Genomic DNA, 18,665 nt, shown 5'->3' on the forward strand with positions numbered 1-18,665 from the left:
CTCAAAGAGAATGCACACATTCTAATAGAGAAGTCAGATATGCAGAATTAGGTCAGAAGAGACTCGCTAAGTGCTACAGCAGTCCAAGTGCAAGGGGAATATGGACCAAAAAGGAACAACTAATTTTCCTGTTGGGCAGGGAAGTTTTCACTGATATAAGGGGACATTTCCTAAACACCAGGAAGCATGCTACATTTTCCAGGAGAGTAAGTATTCCAGTGATAGAAAGAACAAGTGTTTGTATTGGGATGAGGGAGCAAGAGAAAACAAGGCTAAAATGGTAGCCTGGGCCCCAGACTGTGAAAAGCTTAGAAAGTCTTGCTAAAAAGCTTAGAATTATTTCTCATATGCAGAGGGGAATCATTAAAACCGAAGTACATTCATATACCTATGTGATAAGGTTTTCCAAAGCTGCTGAGCAACAGCTTTTTAGGTTGCCAGGCTAACCTGTTGGAGGTATTTAATAGAATATCCAAAAGATACTTTATATTTAACTTCTTTCATTGCATTCATTCCTTTGAATATTTACTAAGCAGCTACTACAATGTGTCACTGTTCTTAGGTGCTGAGAAACAGCGGTGAAATCCTAAGAAGAGGCAGCAGTTGGTGTGACAGAGGTGCGAGCTCAGCACACAGTAAGTGTAGTGTGTGAGGTGGGGAGTAGCACACAGTGAGGACAGGCCAGATCACATAGGTTTTTATGGCCCAAATCAAGAAAGTGGATTTTCTCCTAAGGCAGTAGGAAGCTACTGGAAAGCCTGAAGTAAGGGAGCAACGTCATCTGGCATATGTTTTAACAACACTGCCCTGGCTGCTCTAAGACCTAATTTTAGCTGATCAAGAGAGAAAGTAGGGTGACCAGTTTGAAACGTATTAAAGCATTTAGATTAAAAAAAAAAAAAAAGATGTGGTACAATGGTGGTACAGTAGGCAAGGAGAATGTAGACTGAATGGCAAGATGCTTTGAAGACAGTCAACAAGTTCTTGCTAAAGGACTCAATGCCGTGGAGAATAGATAGGTGAGTTATAAAGAAAAGAAAAGAGAACATCTTGATTTTTGTCTCCGGTAAGTAAATGAGACGGCGACACCCGTGGGCTAGGGAAGGTGCAAGGGATTCTTGGTTTAGATTTTTTTGGTTCAAAATATTTTATCATTAGGGCAGTAAATTTTTTTCAGAATGATTTAATCTTACCGAAATTATGTGAGCTATCTTTTAATCAAATATCAATGTTTACCAAATGTTTTGTTCAGCTTAAATGTTATTTCAGTTATAAAAAAAAAAATCCTGTTACAAAATATAACTATAAATCTTAATGGATTTGAGCTGTTTTTACACAAATATATTAACTGGTCTCTTTTATACAAAGCCTGGTTAGAAATTCATAACCTTTATTAAATGTTATAAAATAAAGGAGAACTGTCTTTTAAGAAATGATTTATGTGCAACCATTTCTAATATCAGAAATATTATTTAGTGGTTGACAATCATCTGCCCAAAATATAAAACAAAATGTATTTACTGTGATTTTTTTTCCACACTGTAGTTTACCCTCAGACTTCATATATAAGGATTTTCCAAAATCAATGGTTTTCAAACTGTGGTCCCAGACCAGCAGCATTAGAATCACTTGGGAACTTGTTAGAAATGAAAATTATGTCGCCCCACCCAGAGGTACTAACTCAGACCCTCTGAGGGCTAAACCCAGCAACCTGTGTTTTGACAAGTCTTCCAGGTAATTCTGATGCACTCAAGTTTGAGAACCACTGCCAAAAATAAAAGCTGCAGAGCAATTTCACTTAGGCTAATTTAGATTAACGGGGGGGGGGGGGGTGGGCAGAGGGCAGTGGTGAGGAGAGGGAGAGGGGCAAATCATTTTTAAGAGTAGTAAGTACGTGGGATTGATGTGTTAAATCAAGATAGAAACTCAGTAAAATGACATAGAGGCAAAACTATGCTTTGTGGTTATAATTAATTCAAAAGCAATTATGTTAAAATAATTTGGCAAAATGCTTTAGCAATTAGAGAAGTATGATTTTGACACATGGTAATTTTATGTCAGGCAAATGTGAATTGTTAGAAAATATGAACATCTATTCCTCTGTTTTAGAGTGCTGTAAAATGCAGGTAATGAACTTAAATTTTCAATTAACATAACTAGCCCAAAATAAAGCATTCTAAGTCTTAAGAATTTTGGAAGTGCAAATCTTAAGAATGATAATATCTTTAACAAACCATAATATTCTGATAAATCAATATTCTGTAAAGCAGTAAAATCATATTTTTGAAATCAAGTATTACCTTAATAATAATGTTCGCTGAAAAACACCCATAATTTATTATAGCAGTTTATACACAGACCCACTTAACTTGCATGAATAAAATTTTATTTTTAAAATTATACAATGCCCTTCTTTTAAACTCTGCTACTTTATGCACGCTGTTAAATGTAACAGGGCAAGAAACAGTGGGGGCCTCTGCTTCATTTTGGGGGTGTCCCAAGACCAAGTAGAGGCCCATGCACAAAAAGTTTTAAAATTCTAAATTAACAACCTATCAATACCACTTTCAAGTATTTTTAAATTATCAAGATCACACCTAAAGAGTAGAAGCATCCACGTTAGTCATTTCAACAAACACCAGGTCCCACTGACCCCTTTTAGTTTGAATCTCTGTACCACTATTTAAGAAAACTTTTTCTGCTTCTCTTTTGTATTTGAATTCTTTCCATCCCTGGTTTTGATAAAAAGTCACACAGCCTTTCTCCAGCTCCTTCTTTTTTATTTAGAAGAACTGACCTGATATGTAATGTAATAACAAATACAAATAAATACACTGCCAACTCAGGGAGATCTGTGGAACCAATGTTTTGTGGCAATCTGCAGTCCCCTACAAGTGCTGCCATCATCTTTGGTGTTCTGAGCCTTCCTCTGGTTGAAGTTGTTTAATTCTTCAATCTTGGCAGATGCAGTTCCTTTGCTTCTCAGCCTTTAACAGCATTTAAAGATAATGTACTTGACAATACTATATCTCAAAATGTGGTCTGTATGCAAGTCTCTCATCTCCTGAAACCTTAGTTTCAAATGTTAGTAGATTTAAGTTCCACCGTTCTCTCTTATAAATCAAATACAGTGTTCCGGCACACATTTTGGTTTCTGCTGCACCAATATGTGATTTCATAATGGAAGGCATTCTCCATTCTGTACTGAGAAGCCTATGGCCATGTAACTTCCAGTGGAGACTATAGTCTGTCCAGTGCATCCACTCCAACCACAACTGGGTTCCTAGGATTTGGGTAGCTCTGCACTGAAGCTGCTTTAACAGTTTCCCATGGATGGTCTGTGTCGTCTGAAATCCAGGTCCTCATGGCACCAGGGACAAATATGATGGCACTCAGGGAGAATAAGGTGGAGAGACAATACCTGACCTCATTCTCCCTCCTTCAGTCCTAGCACCTGTTAGCTCTGCACTTCTGTTTTTGTATTTTGGGGGGAAGATGTCAGGGGAGAGAGATAACCGTAAGTTTGAAATGCCTAAAAGTACTCGTGTGGAAATAAAAAGTATGAAATTGTATATAACCATATTTATTTCAAAAGTCGGAAGATAGAAGGTAGAAAACAAAGGTTTGGAATTCATTATCATATAGTTGGCACTGAAACCATGTGACTGTAGGAGCTTTTGTAGAGAAAACGTATAGAGAGAAACAAGGAGGTCAAGGACCAAAGTAGAATAGAGGAGGTGCTGTAAGTAAAGGGAACCAAGTGGGCACGTCCAGTGAGACCCAAAGAAACCAGGAAAACAGTCTCGGAGACGCCAAGAGAAGAATTATCTCAGGAAGGTAGAAGCAGACAACAATGACAAATGCTGCTCAGATGTCAAACATGACCAAAGTGGAGAAATGACTACTAGTGTTCTCAGGAGAGTCACTGGTGACTTTGCCAAGAGCCAAAATGGAGAGTTCTATAGAAAACATGTGAGGTGAAGACAATGCCGAGAGATGATTCTTAGGTCAGGCCCTACATACTCAGAGCAATCCTAAAGGAAAGGATGCTCTATACACAGTTTGCTTTCATGATGAAAGCAGGTACATCATGTCAGGGCACCCCATTTCTCAGTAATCACTGTGAAGCGAAATGAGTGAAGGGGCAATGAAAACAAGATAGCTTGAAGGATTCCTTTTCCAGTTCTTGAGGGCCAACTGGGAAACTGGAAAACTTGGTAAGAAAACAATTTCCCTTCATCCTCACTCCCTGACAGAGGGGCATATGAAGCCCAAGAGTACACGGGCTGGATACAGCAGGTGTTCAGTCAATACTGAAGAATGCATGGGTAATTATATAAGTGAAATCCAAAAGGGCTTTATTGGCTTATGTACTTAATTTGGTGGGTGTTTGTGAAGACTTAATGATGACAAGTATATGAAAGGTGCCCAACAGTGTCTAGCACAGGACTGCTCTTCATTTTTTTCAGTTCTAGGAACATCCAAAAACAGCCCCCCCAATGAAGTTCTATCTACCGATCTATTGGTCAGGGAGATATAAAGAGATGTTCCTTCGCCCAAATCCTGAAAGTTAAATCTCAGGTAGGCCAGGCCTAAGGCCCACTGTACCCTAATTCTCATGGCATCCATGAGTCCTTCCCATGCTGTACGCATCCTTACAGAGTCCAGGGACAAGAGGCATCACAAAGATAGCTCCGAAACAAGCCAGCAGATAGGCACATTTCATCCCCACCCCCCATTTGCCTTGTCAACCAGGTCCCCCATGTGTAAAGTTTTTCAGTAAAAAAACTGAAATAAGGGGAGAAGGAAACAGAACAAGGTCAGAGAAAAACAATCCAAAGTAAAAATCACTTCTGTGTGGAGCTCACAAAAGATCTGGGTTACCGTCGGCTGCAAACTGCTGCTCTCCTGGCTGCAGGTCTTGCCGGAAGTCATTCTCCTCATCCGAGTCATCTGGGTGATGGTGATTGTTGTCATGGATGTTGGCATTATTCTGGGCATTGTTATCATTGTCATTGTTGGAGTTCTGGTTGCTAACAAGGGCCGAGGAAACCCCAATTCCAGTGCCTGCACTCAGACCGACTCGAGCACAGCCCTAAAGTGAGATGAAAACACATGCGTATTCACTCAGGTTAGTTAATAGAACACTTCATTTTTCATATTCCTCCATTTCATCTTGACCTAAGAATATTTACACAGCACTACTTTCACATATGCATCAAGCACCTTATTAGAGCCTCATAAGACTTCAAGCAAGATGCAGCGCTATCGGTCTGGATTTACAGATGATGAAATGCAGTAGAAAGAGGTCTGTGTAAGAGACCAGTAGGTGCTACAGCTGGGACTTGAAACCCAATAATCTGACCTCCAATCCTGAGCCTTCCCCACTATAATGTACTGCTTGCACAGTGGGAATGTAACCATTAAGAACCGAGGAGAGGGAGGGTAACTAGCTGAAGCATTAAGTTTTTATTACAGTGAGAGTGAAAAGTTTTATTAGTTAAGCAGTTTTGAAATAACATTTCATACAACTAGACAATCTCAACGTTTTCCAGGACTATTAACTGCACAGAAGAGAGAACAGCAAAGTAAAACATTTCCAAAATAAATCCCTAATCCATATTTATATCTGAGGTTCCTAATTAGAGATTTAATCTTGCAACTAATTACTCTGAGTAATAAATTTTGACCTAGCTCAAATTTCCACCTTTGCTCTTACCTTACCTTCAGCTTATAGAACTGACAGAGACCGCTTTCCACTTACTTTTACCTTTCCCTTCTCTGGAGACCCCTTACCAAAGCAAGAGGCCGTGTAAATTATAACCTTTGAGTAAAAAGTCCAATTATAACAATGTAAGGGCATATTATTAGGAAAAAAAAGTCACTTAGGTTTTGTTTTCTTCCTTGAGTATTAAAACAAACAGTAATTCCCTCAAATGTGACTTACTTTGGGTGGTTCACGAAACATCTGGTCCAGTGAAATAAACTCGAGGCTGGGCAACAATTCAATAAACTGGCCAAAGGAGTCCAGCTTCAAAGCATGGCACCGCACTAAGTTGATATCCACCAATCGTGTCCATCTTGAGTGGTCTGTTGGGAGAAATGACATGGCCAGAGAGTATGACTAACACTTTCTCCATTACCGATGAATTTTGCTATAGGTCACAAAGATTTTCAAAACCTTTCCTTTAAAGAACTTTGATTTTATCTCATGATCTCAAAAACTTGGTGACTAAATTATGATGTCTTCTTACCTAATTTCATTGTGAAAATGACATGGCTTGGGAATTATTAACTTGAAACCAAGTCAGCCTTGATCTAAATGTGATCCATTTAACAACCTACATGCCTATTCAACGATAGGACACTAGGTTAAAGAAATGTTGGTGCATTCTTTTAATAGAACATTACACAGCTGTTAAAAAGAATGAAGGAGAATTGAGTATACTTGCTATGGAGAGCTCTCCCAAATACTCCTAGTGTAAAAACCAAGCTACAGGAGAGAGTATACCTAATAAGGTCCTCTGTATATAAATCATTTTTAAATGCTATACATGTATAGGTTGCAATATGCACAAAATAATCTGTCCAGAGAATATACAACAAACCATTGATGGTGGTTACCTTTGAGAAGAGGAGACTTTTCATTTTGTACCTTTCTGTACTGTTTGGTATTGTTTATCAAGTGCATGTATTACTTTTAGTTTTTAAGTGTTAACAGGAGTTCTGAGTGATGGGATTATAGGCCATTTTTTGTTTTCTTCTTTATACACTTCTGTATTTAAGAAAACAAACAAACCAAAAATCCAATAAATGTTATTTTTTAAAAGTGATCTATGCCTGCTACAACCTAAAGTTTGTATTTCCCAGTTAACTTCTTGGTGCAGCTAGGCTAGGGACAGAATTTCACTTCTGGGAGGGGAGACATGGCCATTCTAATGAGTAATCCCAACAGATGGCCCAGAGCCTGAAAAGAGGCTGGAGACGGGCTCTGTAAGGAGCTACAGTAGCCTTATGAGGCAACTCAGACAGGAGAGGAGGCTGTTCAGCAGGTGTCAGTGAGGGGGCTTGGTTTGGTTAAAGAGGATGTCAACTGAAAATTCTCTAGCTCTGAATTTATTTAAAGGTTTGTGAATTTAGGTATTTAAGAAGGGCCTTAAAAGAAACAAACAGTACCACTCTCTCGGGAGGAAAATGAACTCCCCCATATAAGGAAACATACTAAGTACAAAAGTCACACTTCTACACACAAGGGATCAGGTAGGGAGGGGAGAGTGGAAATAACCTAAGATCTTAAGGCAAATGAAAATTTTACCACAAGTTAATGCTAAATATGTCACCTAATTAAAGTTTTTTTTTTTTTTTTTTAAATACATACCCACTTTGTCCTTTCAGATGATGTGCGCCATGTGAAGGTAATTCAGAGAAAACAAATATAATATCCCAGGCAACAATTCCTAACCTTAATTTTATGCGCCTGGCTCAAAGAAATATATAAAAAAAATCAGGGCAGTTGAATCCGTAACCTAGACAATGCCAATTTCTAGGCAGAGAATTTCAGGAGTTCAAAGAGGCACTGGATAGAATATTTCCAACGAGGTTATCAAAGGTTCCCAGCACTTGTATGAACATTCATATAAAATATCTACATTTTACATTAGGAATACAATTCATATCACACACAGAAAACAAAAATATATATTCTTTTGATAGCAGGCAGACATAGCCATAGTTAAGCCTACAGTACCTGAGATCCAATTGTATGGGTTATGGAGATGGGGGCAATTATAAATTGCCAGATATTTGATACAGGAAAAAACTTCATTGACTGCCTTCATCCCTATATCGGTGATGATACCAGGATTTTCTACCACATCAGCCAAACCATACTTTACCAGATCTGCATTCGCCATTCTGCCTAGAAAGAGAAATCAATTCAAAAAAAAAAAAAAAAAAGACTCTTAAATGTCATGGAATGTTGCCGATTCTTTATCTTAACATCCAGTATATCACTCTCTATGATTGTTCTGTGTCATCGATCCATCATCAGGTTTTCAAGTTTGAATACAATTTTAGGTTAGGTATTCGGTGTAAATACCACTTACTTGCAAAATAAAAACTTATATTAATATTAAAAGTCAAGGGATAGCTAACAGAAACAAATTATTTTCAATTGTTTAGAAAAGGAAAAAAGAAAGCAAAAATTCTTAAAGCAAAACTGAAGGATATATTGTATTGGTTCACACTTACGGTGAAGTTTTAGCTTTAGCTTAGAAAAATAAGATCTTAAATATGTAACTCTCTTTCACAGTATCAGGATCATGTCTTTGGAGTCAGGTGTGGCCATGTGTAGAAAAGAGTAAACTGGGAATTCAGGGTCATTCTTAAAACCCACGGTACTGGTTAGTAAAGATGTGCCATCCCCAGAAAATGGGACTTCTAACTCAAATAAGTCCCATTAAATTAGCACTCCCTCTGTCGATGCCCTTTAGTGCGCCCCATCTTGCAGACACGCACAGGGTGGGTATCGGTGGGAGACAACCCTCCGTTCTAGTCTGTGGCACTGGAAATCACACCTCATTCCTTGCCTCCTGTCCTCATTTTTCCCAGCTTCCTGCCTTTACTCTCCGGGATGGGCCACTTGACTACAAGCAATCTGAACGAAAAGAGACTGCACCTAGTTAGTTAACAGTCACATTTTCAATGACCAACAGAGTGCTGGGGAGACAGGAACTCAATAAACGTCTCTCACAGTCCTCACTACCACCTGCACCAAGTACAAAGAAAACGCTGTTGCTCTGGTGAAGATGCCCCACACATTACAGGGATTTACACCTCCAGCTCGAAGCATGTTTAAAACAGCTATTTACTCCAAACTCTTCCTATTTTATCCTCCACATAGTTCAGTCTCTCTCTTATAGTCCTTGTTTTTTGTATTTACTGGCATTTCTTGCAGATTTTACCTTAATCCAACCCATCCTTTACAATTCGCCTGAGCAATTTTCTTTAGCCTGCTGTAAAGACATTTTTCTTATCCTTTGGACTTGAAACTTTTCTAATGATTGGGTAAATCTTGAACTGACCCTGTTCCCTGTCTGCATAAATGTTATAACCTGACATAACAAATCCATCATCGTACATTCATCCCTTTGAGATCATCACCTTCTTCCAGCTCTTGGAGTCTCCTGATTGTCACACTCCCTCAAGAACTCTGATGACATCACCCAGAACTCATCTTTCTTTTGCAGGTCTCAATTCCATCTCTCTCCCTCTCTCCAAAGCCCCAGCACTAAAGACAACACTGCTCTGGTTTTTAATAAGTTTTACATCCCTATCACCTTTGAATAAAACTCTGCTATCATAAACCTATGAAAGCAAAAAACTCTTAGTGTTCATCTTTGGAACACTTTTCTTCTACTCGTAACACACAGCTTCTGCTTTTCAGCACATCCATTTCCCCAATCTGGCACTGTCATTTTTACCATAAATGTATGGGGCACAAAGGTAATGTTTCCATTGATATTTTGCCAAGTCTTTGTAACAAAACAGTGATAGAAGTTTTACTAGAGGTGATGCCACCCCCACCCTCCTGGAGAGGTGCTTCAAGATCTAAATTACTGAGAAGAATGAGATTAAGTGACAAAGTATGAGCAGTGACCACGCCTTCCTCCCTGGACGCTCTGTCAGAAGCACCTAGCACCTACAGTGATAAGAGACAATCCTGGGTTGCCTTTGGAGGATCAGAGGCAAATACATATATGGAGAAATGGATGAACTGCAGCAAATATGAAAACAAGAATTGATTATGAAAAGGTCAAGACAAAGAGATTTCAATGTGAAAGACACTATGAAACATGCTGAAAAGCACAGGTAGCAGTAGCCAAAAGGTAAAGTGTTTCTACTGAATGTGTGTTTCAGGAAGAGACACTGTAGGGAAACAGCTGGTTATAAAGATAACTCTCAAAAGACAATCTTTCAGTGGGCCTAAATGTGGCCATCTTGAAAATACAAAATTTGTCAAGTTTTGAGCTTTGGGGAAGACGAAAAACTAAAATTATGGAAGGAACACCAATTACCAAGCTAAAAATTTTGCTGGGTTACACATAAGCTACTGTAGAAACAACACAGAGAACGTAAGCAACACCTCATTCAAAACCAGAAAAGTCTGGTATCAGATACATTAATTTTGTATGAAATGACTATACTAGTTTAGCATTTTAAAGCTATGTTGGTGAAAAGCCCATCTTTTTCAAAGTTATACAGATTAAAAATAATTCCCATTAAACTGGCAAGAAGATAATAATTTGATTTCTTAATCCTTCGCATGTAATAACGAGCACTGCAACAAAGAAAAAGTAAACAAAACAATATTCAGACGTCTATTAAAAATGAAAAAAAGGACAACAGTCACGTTTGACCTAGACTGTCCTGACCAGAGGAATTAAGCCTTATGTTCTTCTACAGTGCAAACTAGATTCTAAGAAAAAATGCCATCTGGTATGACAGTGAGTTTAAGAAAGACCTGTTAGAAATTACACGGGGAAGAAACAATTCTTGCAAAAATAAAAACATGCTGACGGTGGAAGTGCTCTTGCATGTCTGATTAATGTCATACGTGGGACAAAAGCTTGAATAATGAACTGACATGCATTCAAACCCAAAGGAATGAGTTCCCAATTGTAAATACATTCCAGAAAATGCTGTCAACAAGCCTTCCAACTGCAATCATCATCAAATGAATACTGACCATTACGTGCTCACACTATCTGGGAAATCCAGAACCCCCAGCGGGCTTATTATGGAAATGAAGAGCATGGACAGGGAATGGGACCTCATCTGAGAGGACCATCAAAAGCTTCAAGAAGTGTGGCAGATCAAATTCAACAAATGGAACCAAGGATGACATTCTGTGAAAAAAATGAAGCAGAATGGGAAAGAAACTTGGGCAGTAAAATGGAGACAATATCAAATGTAGGTAAGGATTTTTTTTTTTTGTATACTGTTAATCATTATATTTTCTTTAATATGCTAAGTCAGAGGCAATATGGGGAAAAAAAAAATCAATGACACTTCAAGATTAAATTAAAAGTTCCTTTTTCATGAAGGCAGAGCCCCTAAGATTTTAAGCTGTATTATTTTCAAGAAAATATGGCACATCTCAATTCAAGTTTCAGTTTGTCAAGTAAGTTCCCTACAGCAATTCTAGGGAATAAAATGGTTGATTAAGTCTTACTCTGCAGCAAAAACTCATCTACATATCCCAGATGAAGTGTTTCAAACTGGGGGAACTCCAGCTCTGCCATCTTTAGGGCAGAAAAGACGCCATCTTTGGTTAGGGAAGGCTGGATCCGAACTTCATGTAACCTATGAGAAAAAAAGATAAATATCAGAGTAAAATAAAAACCATCAGCATCAAAGGTTCTTCCTAGCATAAGGCTCTGAAAGAAGTTCACATACCGAAATGTCACATGCAAACAACTTTCCTCTCCTCTACTAAAAAACATTAGAGATGTTTCCTTTAAAGGAGCATTTTGCGAAGTGTGGGCACAAGTTACATTAACAATGAGTTACACAGTAAGAACTGTATATCCTTTCTAGTGCTTGCTTAAACCTGATTAAGTCAAAGTCAAAATCTGCATCTGGTGCTGATTATTCAACATCTTTTTTTATGCTAACTGTTAAAAGTGCCATTTTAACAAAGATTATAGCTCTATATTGGGTAACAACACCTACTTACTTAAACTTAGAAACAGTTTTATTTATATTCTTAATATTCTTTTGATGGAAAGAGTTTTGTTTTTAAATTGAAAAAAATGGTTAACTCAATTTAAATACAATATAAAAGGAGAGGCAGACTTTTGATCTGTAGGAAACAGTAAATGTGGCATAAACTGATATAAAGATATGCTAAAAATATAAAGGTGTTAAAGGTCAGGACTCTTAAAAAGCTGACTGAAAATACTGATTTCTGAATAGCAAATACTGTCACCAACTAAAATAATTCCAAAAATCAGAGAAGGTTCAAAGAACGGTTCCCAAGAGAGTTGCAGACACCAGTGCATCAGCGCTGATTTTTGTTGGACTTGAGAATGTTGACTGCTTTTCACTGATGAGACCACACCCCTGCAGAGCTTGCTGGGTCTGGAGGGCAGCTCAGCTGGTCATCAGTTATAAGACTACCACTACTAAGTGATGCCCTAATACTATTTAAACAACTCCTTTATATTTTACATCTGGATGAGGCATAATCAAACTTCATACAGACATTCCCCCAATTTTTGTAAAACAGGAAAAACAGAACTCTAAGACAAAAGACAACATGAAGAGGAAACATACCTACGAGCAGCAGTGATAATGAGGTAACCAAGATCTACTTCAAGAGCATTTTTGCACGCTCCCAAAACAATTGTGTGCAAATTTCTAAAACCACCTAGTTAAGGGAGAAAAGGAACAAAAACAGTTAAGTATTTCCTTTGACTACAGCATGTTCAGTATTTATATGCATTTTAGATGACAATTATCTGGTTAAAAGTCAATCTAAGTTTGTTTTTTCATTCAAATTAGTATCTCAAGATGAATTATGACTACTAGTCATTTCCTAAAAAGAGATGAAAATGGATACTGTCATTCTAAAGAGGCATTCTGATCATGTCGGAAAATTACTCCAAATTATTGAGGCTTTTAAGAAAGGATTTTCAGAAAGCTAGACATTCATAAGGGAACTGCAAAGAAGGGATCCTGACATTTTCTAGCCAAAGTGTGAACCTCCAATATATCATATGGAACAAGACCACCACTCCTTTAACTTCAACTGTTTTTTTATGTTTTTGGAATTTGCTCTGTAAATACAGAGCAAAAACAGTACGTGAATTATTAACGTATACAGCTCAATGAATTTTCACAAGATTGACTTTAAACTTTTATGAATAGAATCACACAGTATGTACTTTTGTGTCTGGCTTCTTTTGCTAAAAATCTTGTTTAGGAGATTCATCCAGATTGTTGCATATAGTGGTAGTTTATTCATTTTCATTGCTGTGTAATATTCCTTTGCACAAATATGTCACATTTGAATCATCCATGCTGTTGCTGATAGGCATTTGGGTTGTTTCCATTTGGAGGCTATTATGAACAGTGCTGCTATGAACAATTTGGGGCATCGTCTCCTGGTGAAGAGATGTATGCATTTCTGTTGGGTTTAAAGCCAGGAAGGCGACTGTTGATATGCATATAGTCAACTTTAGTAGATACTACCAAACAATATTTTGTTGCTCTACATCCTGGCCAACACTATTGTCTATTGTCAACTTCAGTAGATACTACCAAACAGTATTTTGCTGCTCTACATCCTGGCCAACACTATTGTCTCTTTCCTATTAGCCATGTTTAGGCATAGACATTTTAGTGCTTGTGTATCACACTCTGGTTTTATTTTGTATTCCCCTAGTGATTAATGATGTTTATCATTTTTTCATGTTTATGGGCCATTAGTTACCACCTTTTGTGAAGTCTTTTCTGTTCAGGTTTCTATTCAGGTTGTATCCCTATTTTTCCTATCAGGTTGTCTGCCTTTTTCTCATTAATTTTAGAAGTACTTTATATACTCTAGATACAAGTCCTTCATCTGATACCTGTATTGCAAATAGATTCTCCCACTCTGAAGCTTGGCCTTTCACTCTTAATCATACCTTTTGATGAATGGAAAAAATGTTTTAATATAGTACAGTTTATCAATTTTTTTCTTTATGGTAATTGCTTTTTGGTATCCTGTTTGATAAATCTTTGCCTACCCAAGGTCAAAAAGACATTCTCCTTTTTTTTATGAACGTTTTGTTTTTCACATTCGGATCTATGATTCATCTATCTGGAATTAACAACTTTTGTGTGAGGCATACTGACTCCTTAAGTAAAATATAAGGCAGAGTCATTCTTAAACACTTTATTAGGGTAGAAAAATCTGTTTTTCTTTCAGGATATTTATACAAATTCTTAAGCTTTTGGCATCTCTCTCCAGGTCTTCTCTCTAATGAATGGTTCCACTGGGGTCTTCTTATCCCTTCTCTGACTTTTTCCTGTTTGCTACAGCCATGCAATAAAAATAATGCTGCTGATCTTGAGGAAACTTGCTCCATCCCCTTCATACAATGTAATAAAGTATACTTCCACCAGACTTGACTGAAAAAATGCCTAAAAATGTAGTGCTTACTCATATTTTAATAGTATTAATAACATCAATTTTTACCGATAGTCCTTAATGATATTCCATTTATATTTTGAATATACAAAGTTAGATTTTTGTTCTCAACTATTAATTATCTACTTTGCTAAATTGTAATGAGGAGATGTTTAACATGGAGCACGTTCTGTTATATATCATTATTTAAAATATAACTAAAGGACCTAGAGAGTAAAATATATTTTCCTTTTAAAAGCCATCATCTGAGATGGATCTAATATCCAAGTGATAAGCATGAAAGCACCTGATATACCTTAAAGTACTAGACAAATGTTAGACGTTATCATTACTAATGCCTGAGTTCTTTTGTAGGCCTAAGATGTCCAAGTCAAAAAACATCTCTTTTTAGCAACAGTCTACTAGAAATCCCTGTTAATATTTCTCAGAAAAATTCCAAATATAATAGCTGTACGATTAAGTAATAAGGATTAACAAGCCAGAAAACATGCTTTATCACTCTATTTTGAGGTTTAGCATTGCATAAAAAGAAAATGAATATTAGTCCATGCTCATAGTTACTTATTCTCCATCGAATGCACCAGACAGAAAGGGCAATTACTAACAAGCATTTTCTTTTAAAAAGACTCACAAGAGAAGCTAAATAAAAGCATAATAATCTTTTAAACTGATTTAAAAAGTATTCAGTAACTAAAGAAAAACGAATACCTGATCTCCAACTGTCTTCAACTACGTGTTGGATAAGACCTCCAAGGAAAGGAACTCGAACCATTTCCAAATGTTCCAAGTTTCGGGCAGAGGCTAAGCCTGTTACTAAAGGGACATACTTCAAGGAGTTTGTGGGCCCTAGGGGGAGAAAATACTTCAGTGGAACAATGTAAATTGACTTAAAGATGAATTTTCAAACCAGCAGCTGAAATAACTTATAAATTCTATGTGTGAAACTGACAGCCAAGTAGTTAACTCTCTATAATTTATACTTATTAGAAATGAAAGTATTAGCCTGTTAACCATGTATTTATTCAGCATAAGGATTTTTCAGTAACACTGGAGAAATACTTAGTATTTTTCATAAATCCCCCAAAGTTTCAACAGTTTTGAGCTCAAAATAACTAAGGGGAGAAAGCCAAGGGGAAGATGGGATCCTTCACTCAAGTAAATAGCTGGTCATAAATACCCCTGTCTGTGACCAGTGTTATATGAGGTATTATGGAAGATCACAAGACACAGTCCTCTCACAGAGCTTACAAATGACATGGAAATAAAACTAACTGAATAATTTTTTTTAAAGATTTTATTTATTTATTTGAGAGAGAGAGAATGAGAGATAGAGAGCACAAGAGGGAAGAGGGTCAGAGGGAGAAGCAGACTCCCCGCCGAGCAGGGAGCCCGATGTGGGACTCGATTCCGGGACTCCAGGACCATGACCCAAGCCGAAGGCAGTTGCTTAACCAACTGAGCCACCTAGGTGCCCTAACTGAATAATTCTAAGAATACAAAGGCGTGACATATCAACTATAAAAACAAGATCTGTTGTACTACATAAAAAAGAAAAGAGTAAACGAGAAGAGGAAGGAAGGATGTATATAGCTCAGGACATGGGAACAATACACAGTGTAAAGATAGACACTGAGGTGAAGGCTGGGGTAGGGTTGCAGAGGGGACACTGAATAGGCAAGCCTGACAATAAAAGAAGGTACACCTTGGTAAAGAATCAGAAATAAAAATATCAAGAGGGGCCCCAGCTTTTAAGAACTTTAAAGCAGAATAGTTCCCACTTGACAATCTAAGGCAACAGAGACACTGAAGGTTTCTGAACAGAAAAGCAGTGCTTTCTGCTTTACGAGATTATGTCATGCTATGTAATCAGACAGAGATCTATTATAACAATCCTACAGAAAGTAAAAAGTGAGGGGTGCCTGGGTGGCTCAGTTGGTTAAGCATCTGCCTTCGGCTCAGGTCATGATCTCAGGGTCCTGGGATCGATTCCCGCAACGGGTTCCTTGCTCAGTGGGGAGCCTGCTTCTCCCTCTCCTGCACCCCTGCCTGTGCTCTCTCTCTCTCACAAATAAATAAATAAAATCTTTAAAAAAATTTTTAAAAAGAAAAAAAAGAAAGAAATTAAGTGCCTGTAAAAAATATGTAGAGACACTGATGCTCCCCCTCTCCCCCTGCCAAGGGTAAAACACAAATCACGTGTCTACTGACTTTAAAACAAAAAGAGCATTTATTTTCACAAGGTGAACAAATTACCAAACATAAATAGTAATAATGTAATGTAATTCGATTTACAAATGTAGCTATGGAGTTTGCTTTAGGATATTTTTAGAATAGCATATGTATAATTCCACCATAACTATGTGCCATTACCTGCACAGTTCCTCATGACGAAAGTTCGTAAACTGATACAAAGAAAGTCTTTGAACGGCTGTGGTTTAGTGAGCCTTACCCACTTCATATAAAGGTGCCTTAGCATCGGGATACAAGGAATTTCAGGAACATTCACCCCTAAAAACATATACCAAAAAACAAAAATCACAAAAACACTCTGTATTCTGCGTAAAAGTGCAACAGTCTACTTTTCAAGTTGACAATTTATCCTTCATGGATATTTTCACCACAACAAAATGCCTAATTAAAGTCCATCAAGTTTCGCTTAGTTAAAACACGCTTGTAACGAACAATTTAAGCAAACCATGAACACTCTGTTATTTCTTTAGAAAAGGCATATGGAGATGGGATTTTAAAAGTATTCCCACTTTTTATACACGTGAATCTTTCTCATAACTCTACAACTCTTCCAGGATACATACATACACCCAGTAGACGTAAAATGAAAACAGGTTACTGAAAACAAAATTATGTGGAAGGAATACACAAAAGTACTATTTGACTATCAATGTCCACTGTCCCACCAGTGAAAAAACTAAAGCACAGGCAGGCTCGTTGGCTTCAAATATCATAGTATCCAGAGACAGAGATTAAAGCTGTTTCTACAAATGAATGGACCTTAAGGATTTGTAAATGTGTCGGAGAAACCAGTCGGTATGACTCTGAGAAAGTGAGAAACCCATAGTCATTTATTTTAATATTTCAAATTGATAATTTTATCCTTCAGATCCATAAATGACTTAACACTAGGAATCATACCTGCAGAGGACCCTGTCTGGGAGAAAGGGGATGGAAAGTGGAAGGAAAAGCCGGGTGACACAGAAGAAGAAAGAAGATAGGTAACTTGTAAGTTCTGAAGGGAAGAAAGCAGATCAAAGACCTTGTCCAACAGTTAAAAACCAGAGCCTCACGAAAAGCCGAGGAAGTGACATAATCTCTGAGAGAAATCCTAAGGACCCAGTGTGATGGCATTTAATACACAGCAGCTGGCAAAACCAGTTTAATACCAACTTCATTGGTAGAAGCCCTGCTAGCAAAGGCAACTAGAGAAAGCAAGACTAGTAGAATGACTGGTTTTTTAGAAGCTAAATTCTGCAGGATGCTCCTCCTATAAGGATTACTCCTTAACCTGCCCCGTCCCAAAAAGCAGGTACCTTTAGACTTGAACTACGCATATACCCTGTATGGCAGCAGATGGCAAGTAAAATCGAGGATGAGACCAGAGGAAGAAAGGCAGAGGCAGTGAGGTATAGACTAAGACTCAAGATGCAGAACTCACAAATGTACACTTGGTATCTACCATGATGGTGGTAATTCTGATTAGCAAACTCAGAGTAGCAAGAGTGAGAGAGAGATCCACCAGACAACACAGCTCTATCCTATGCCCAATCCACATTTTGCCTCAAATCCATTCTATAAACAAAGGACACAATTACTGTCTTCCCAGCACATGCACTAATTTACTATACACACTTATAACACCATCACAGTGTTAAACTATTGAATTAATCAAAAGAATGCATGCATTTCAACCAAATTTACCTACTTATATCTGCAATGAACAATGACAGGAATCATAGGAAATACAAAGATATATAAACACTCTGACCTTACTGAGCTTACATTATAAACTTCAGATATTACAGTATCTTTATTATCTAAAAATCCAGTCTCAAACTAGATATCCAAAGGCCTAATCACAATCATTCCTTGATCATGTAAATAAAAGAGGGTTAGAGTACATTCCTCTTCTGCCATAATTGTGCACCTAAACCCTAGTTAAGACCCACTCCTTACCATTCCTGCTGCACTCCCTGTACCACCTGACCCAGTTTCAGAAATTTCTAGTTCTTAAGACCATCACCAATACCGAGAATAATGCTTAGAATAGAGCAGATACTCAACAGGTGTATTTTAAATAAAATACTTAAGAAATAAATATTATAAGTCAGACTACAGTAACAGAAGTCCTCCTGAAACCCCTTCAATAATGTTAAGCCAGAGGCAGCAAATTAAATTTGAGAAAATATATACCCTTATTATTTACTTAGATAGAAATTATTGGGACTTAGACTATTTG

The 18,665-nt window shown here is 37.5% G+C and overlaps 1 protein-coding gene across 7 annotated transcripts in view; it reads right to left on the reverse strand.

The window, feature by feature from the left end:
- The window catches only part of FBXO38 (F-box protein 38), a 54,640-nt gene that overhangs the window by 18,900 nt on the left and 17,075 nt on the right, over window positions 1-18,665 (reverse strand). For all 7 annotated transcript variants that reach the window (XM_027605094.2, XM_027605093.2, XM_027605097.2 and 4 more), the window contains exons 6-12: window positions 16,565-16,702; window positions 14,903-15,040; window positions 12,337-12,430; window positions 11,234-11,364; window positions 7,748-7,918; window positions 5,948-6,090; window positions 4,885-5,095 (exon numbers count right to left, since the gene is read on the reverse strand). In XM_027605094.2, coding sequence (XP_027460895.1) covers window positions 4,885-5,095; window positions 5,948-6,090; window positions 7,748-7,918; window positions 11,234-11,364; window positions 12,337-12,430; window positions 14,903-15,040; window positions 16,565-16,702 — 1,026 coding nt within the window. The remainder of the gene's footprint in view (window positions 1-4,884; window positions 5,096-5,947; window positions 6,091-7,747; window positions 7,919-11,233; window positions 11,365-12,336; window positions 12,431-14,902; window positions 15,041-16,564; window positions 16,703-18,665) is intronic.

This window comes from Zalophus californianus, chromosome 5 (genome assembly GCF_009762305.2).
Source record: "Zalophus californianus isolate mZalCal1 chromosome 5, mZalCal1.pri.v2, whole genome shotgun sequence".
NCBI lineage: Eukaryota > Metazoa > Chordata > Mammalia > Carnivora > Otariidae > Zalophus > Zalophus californianus.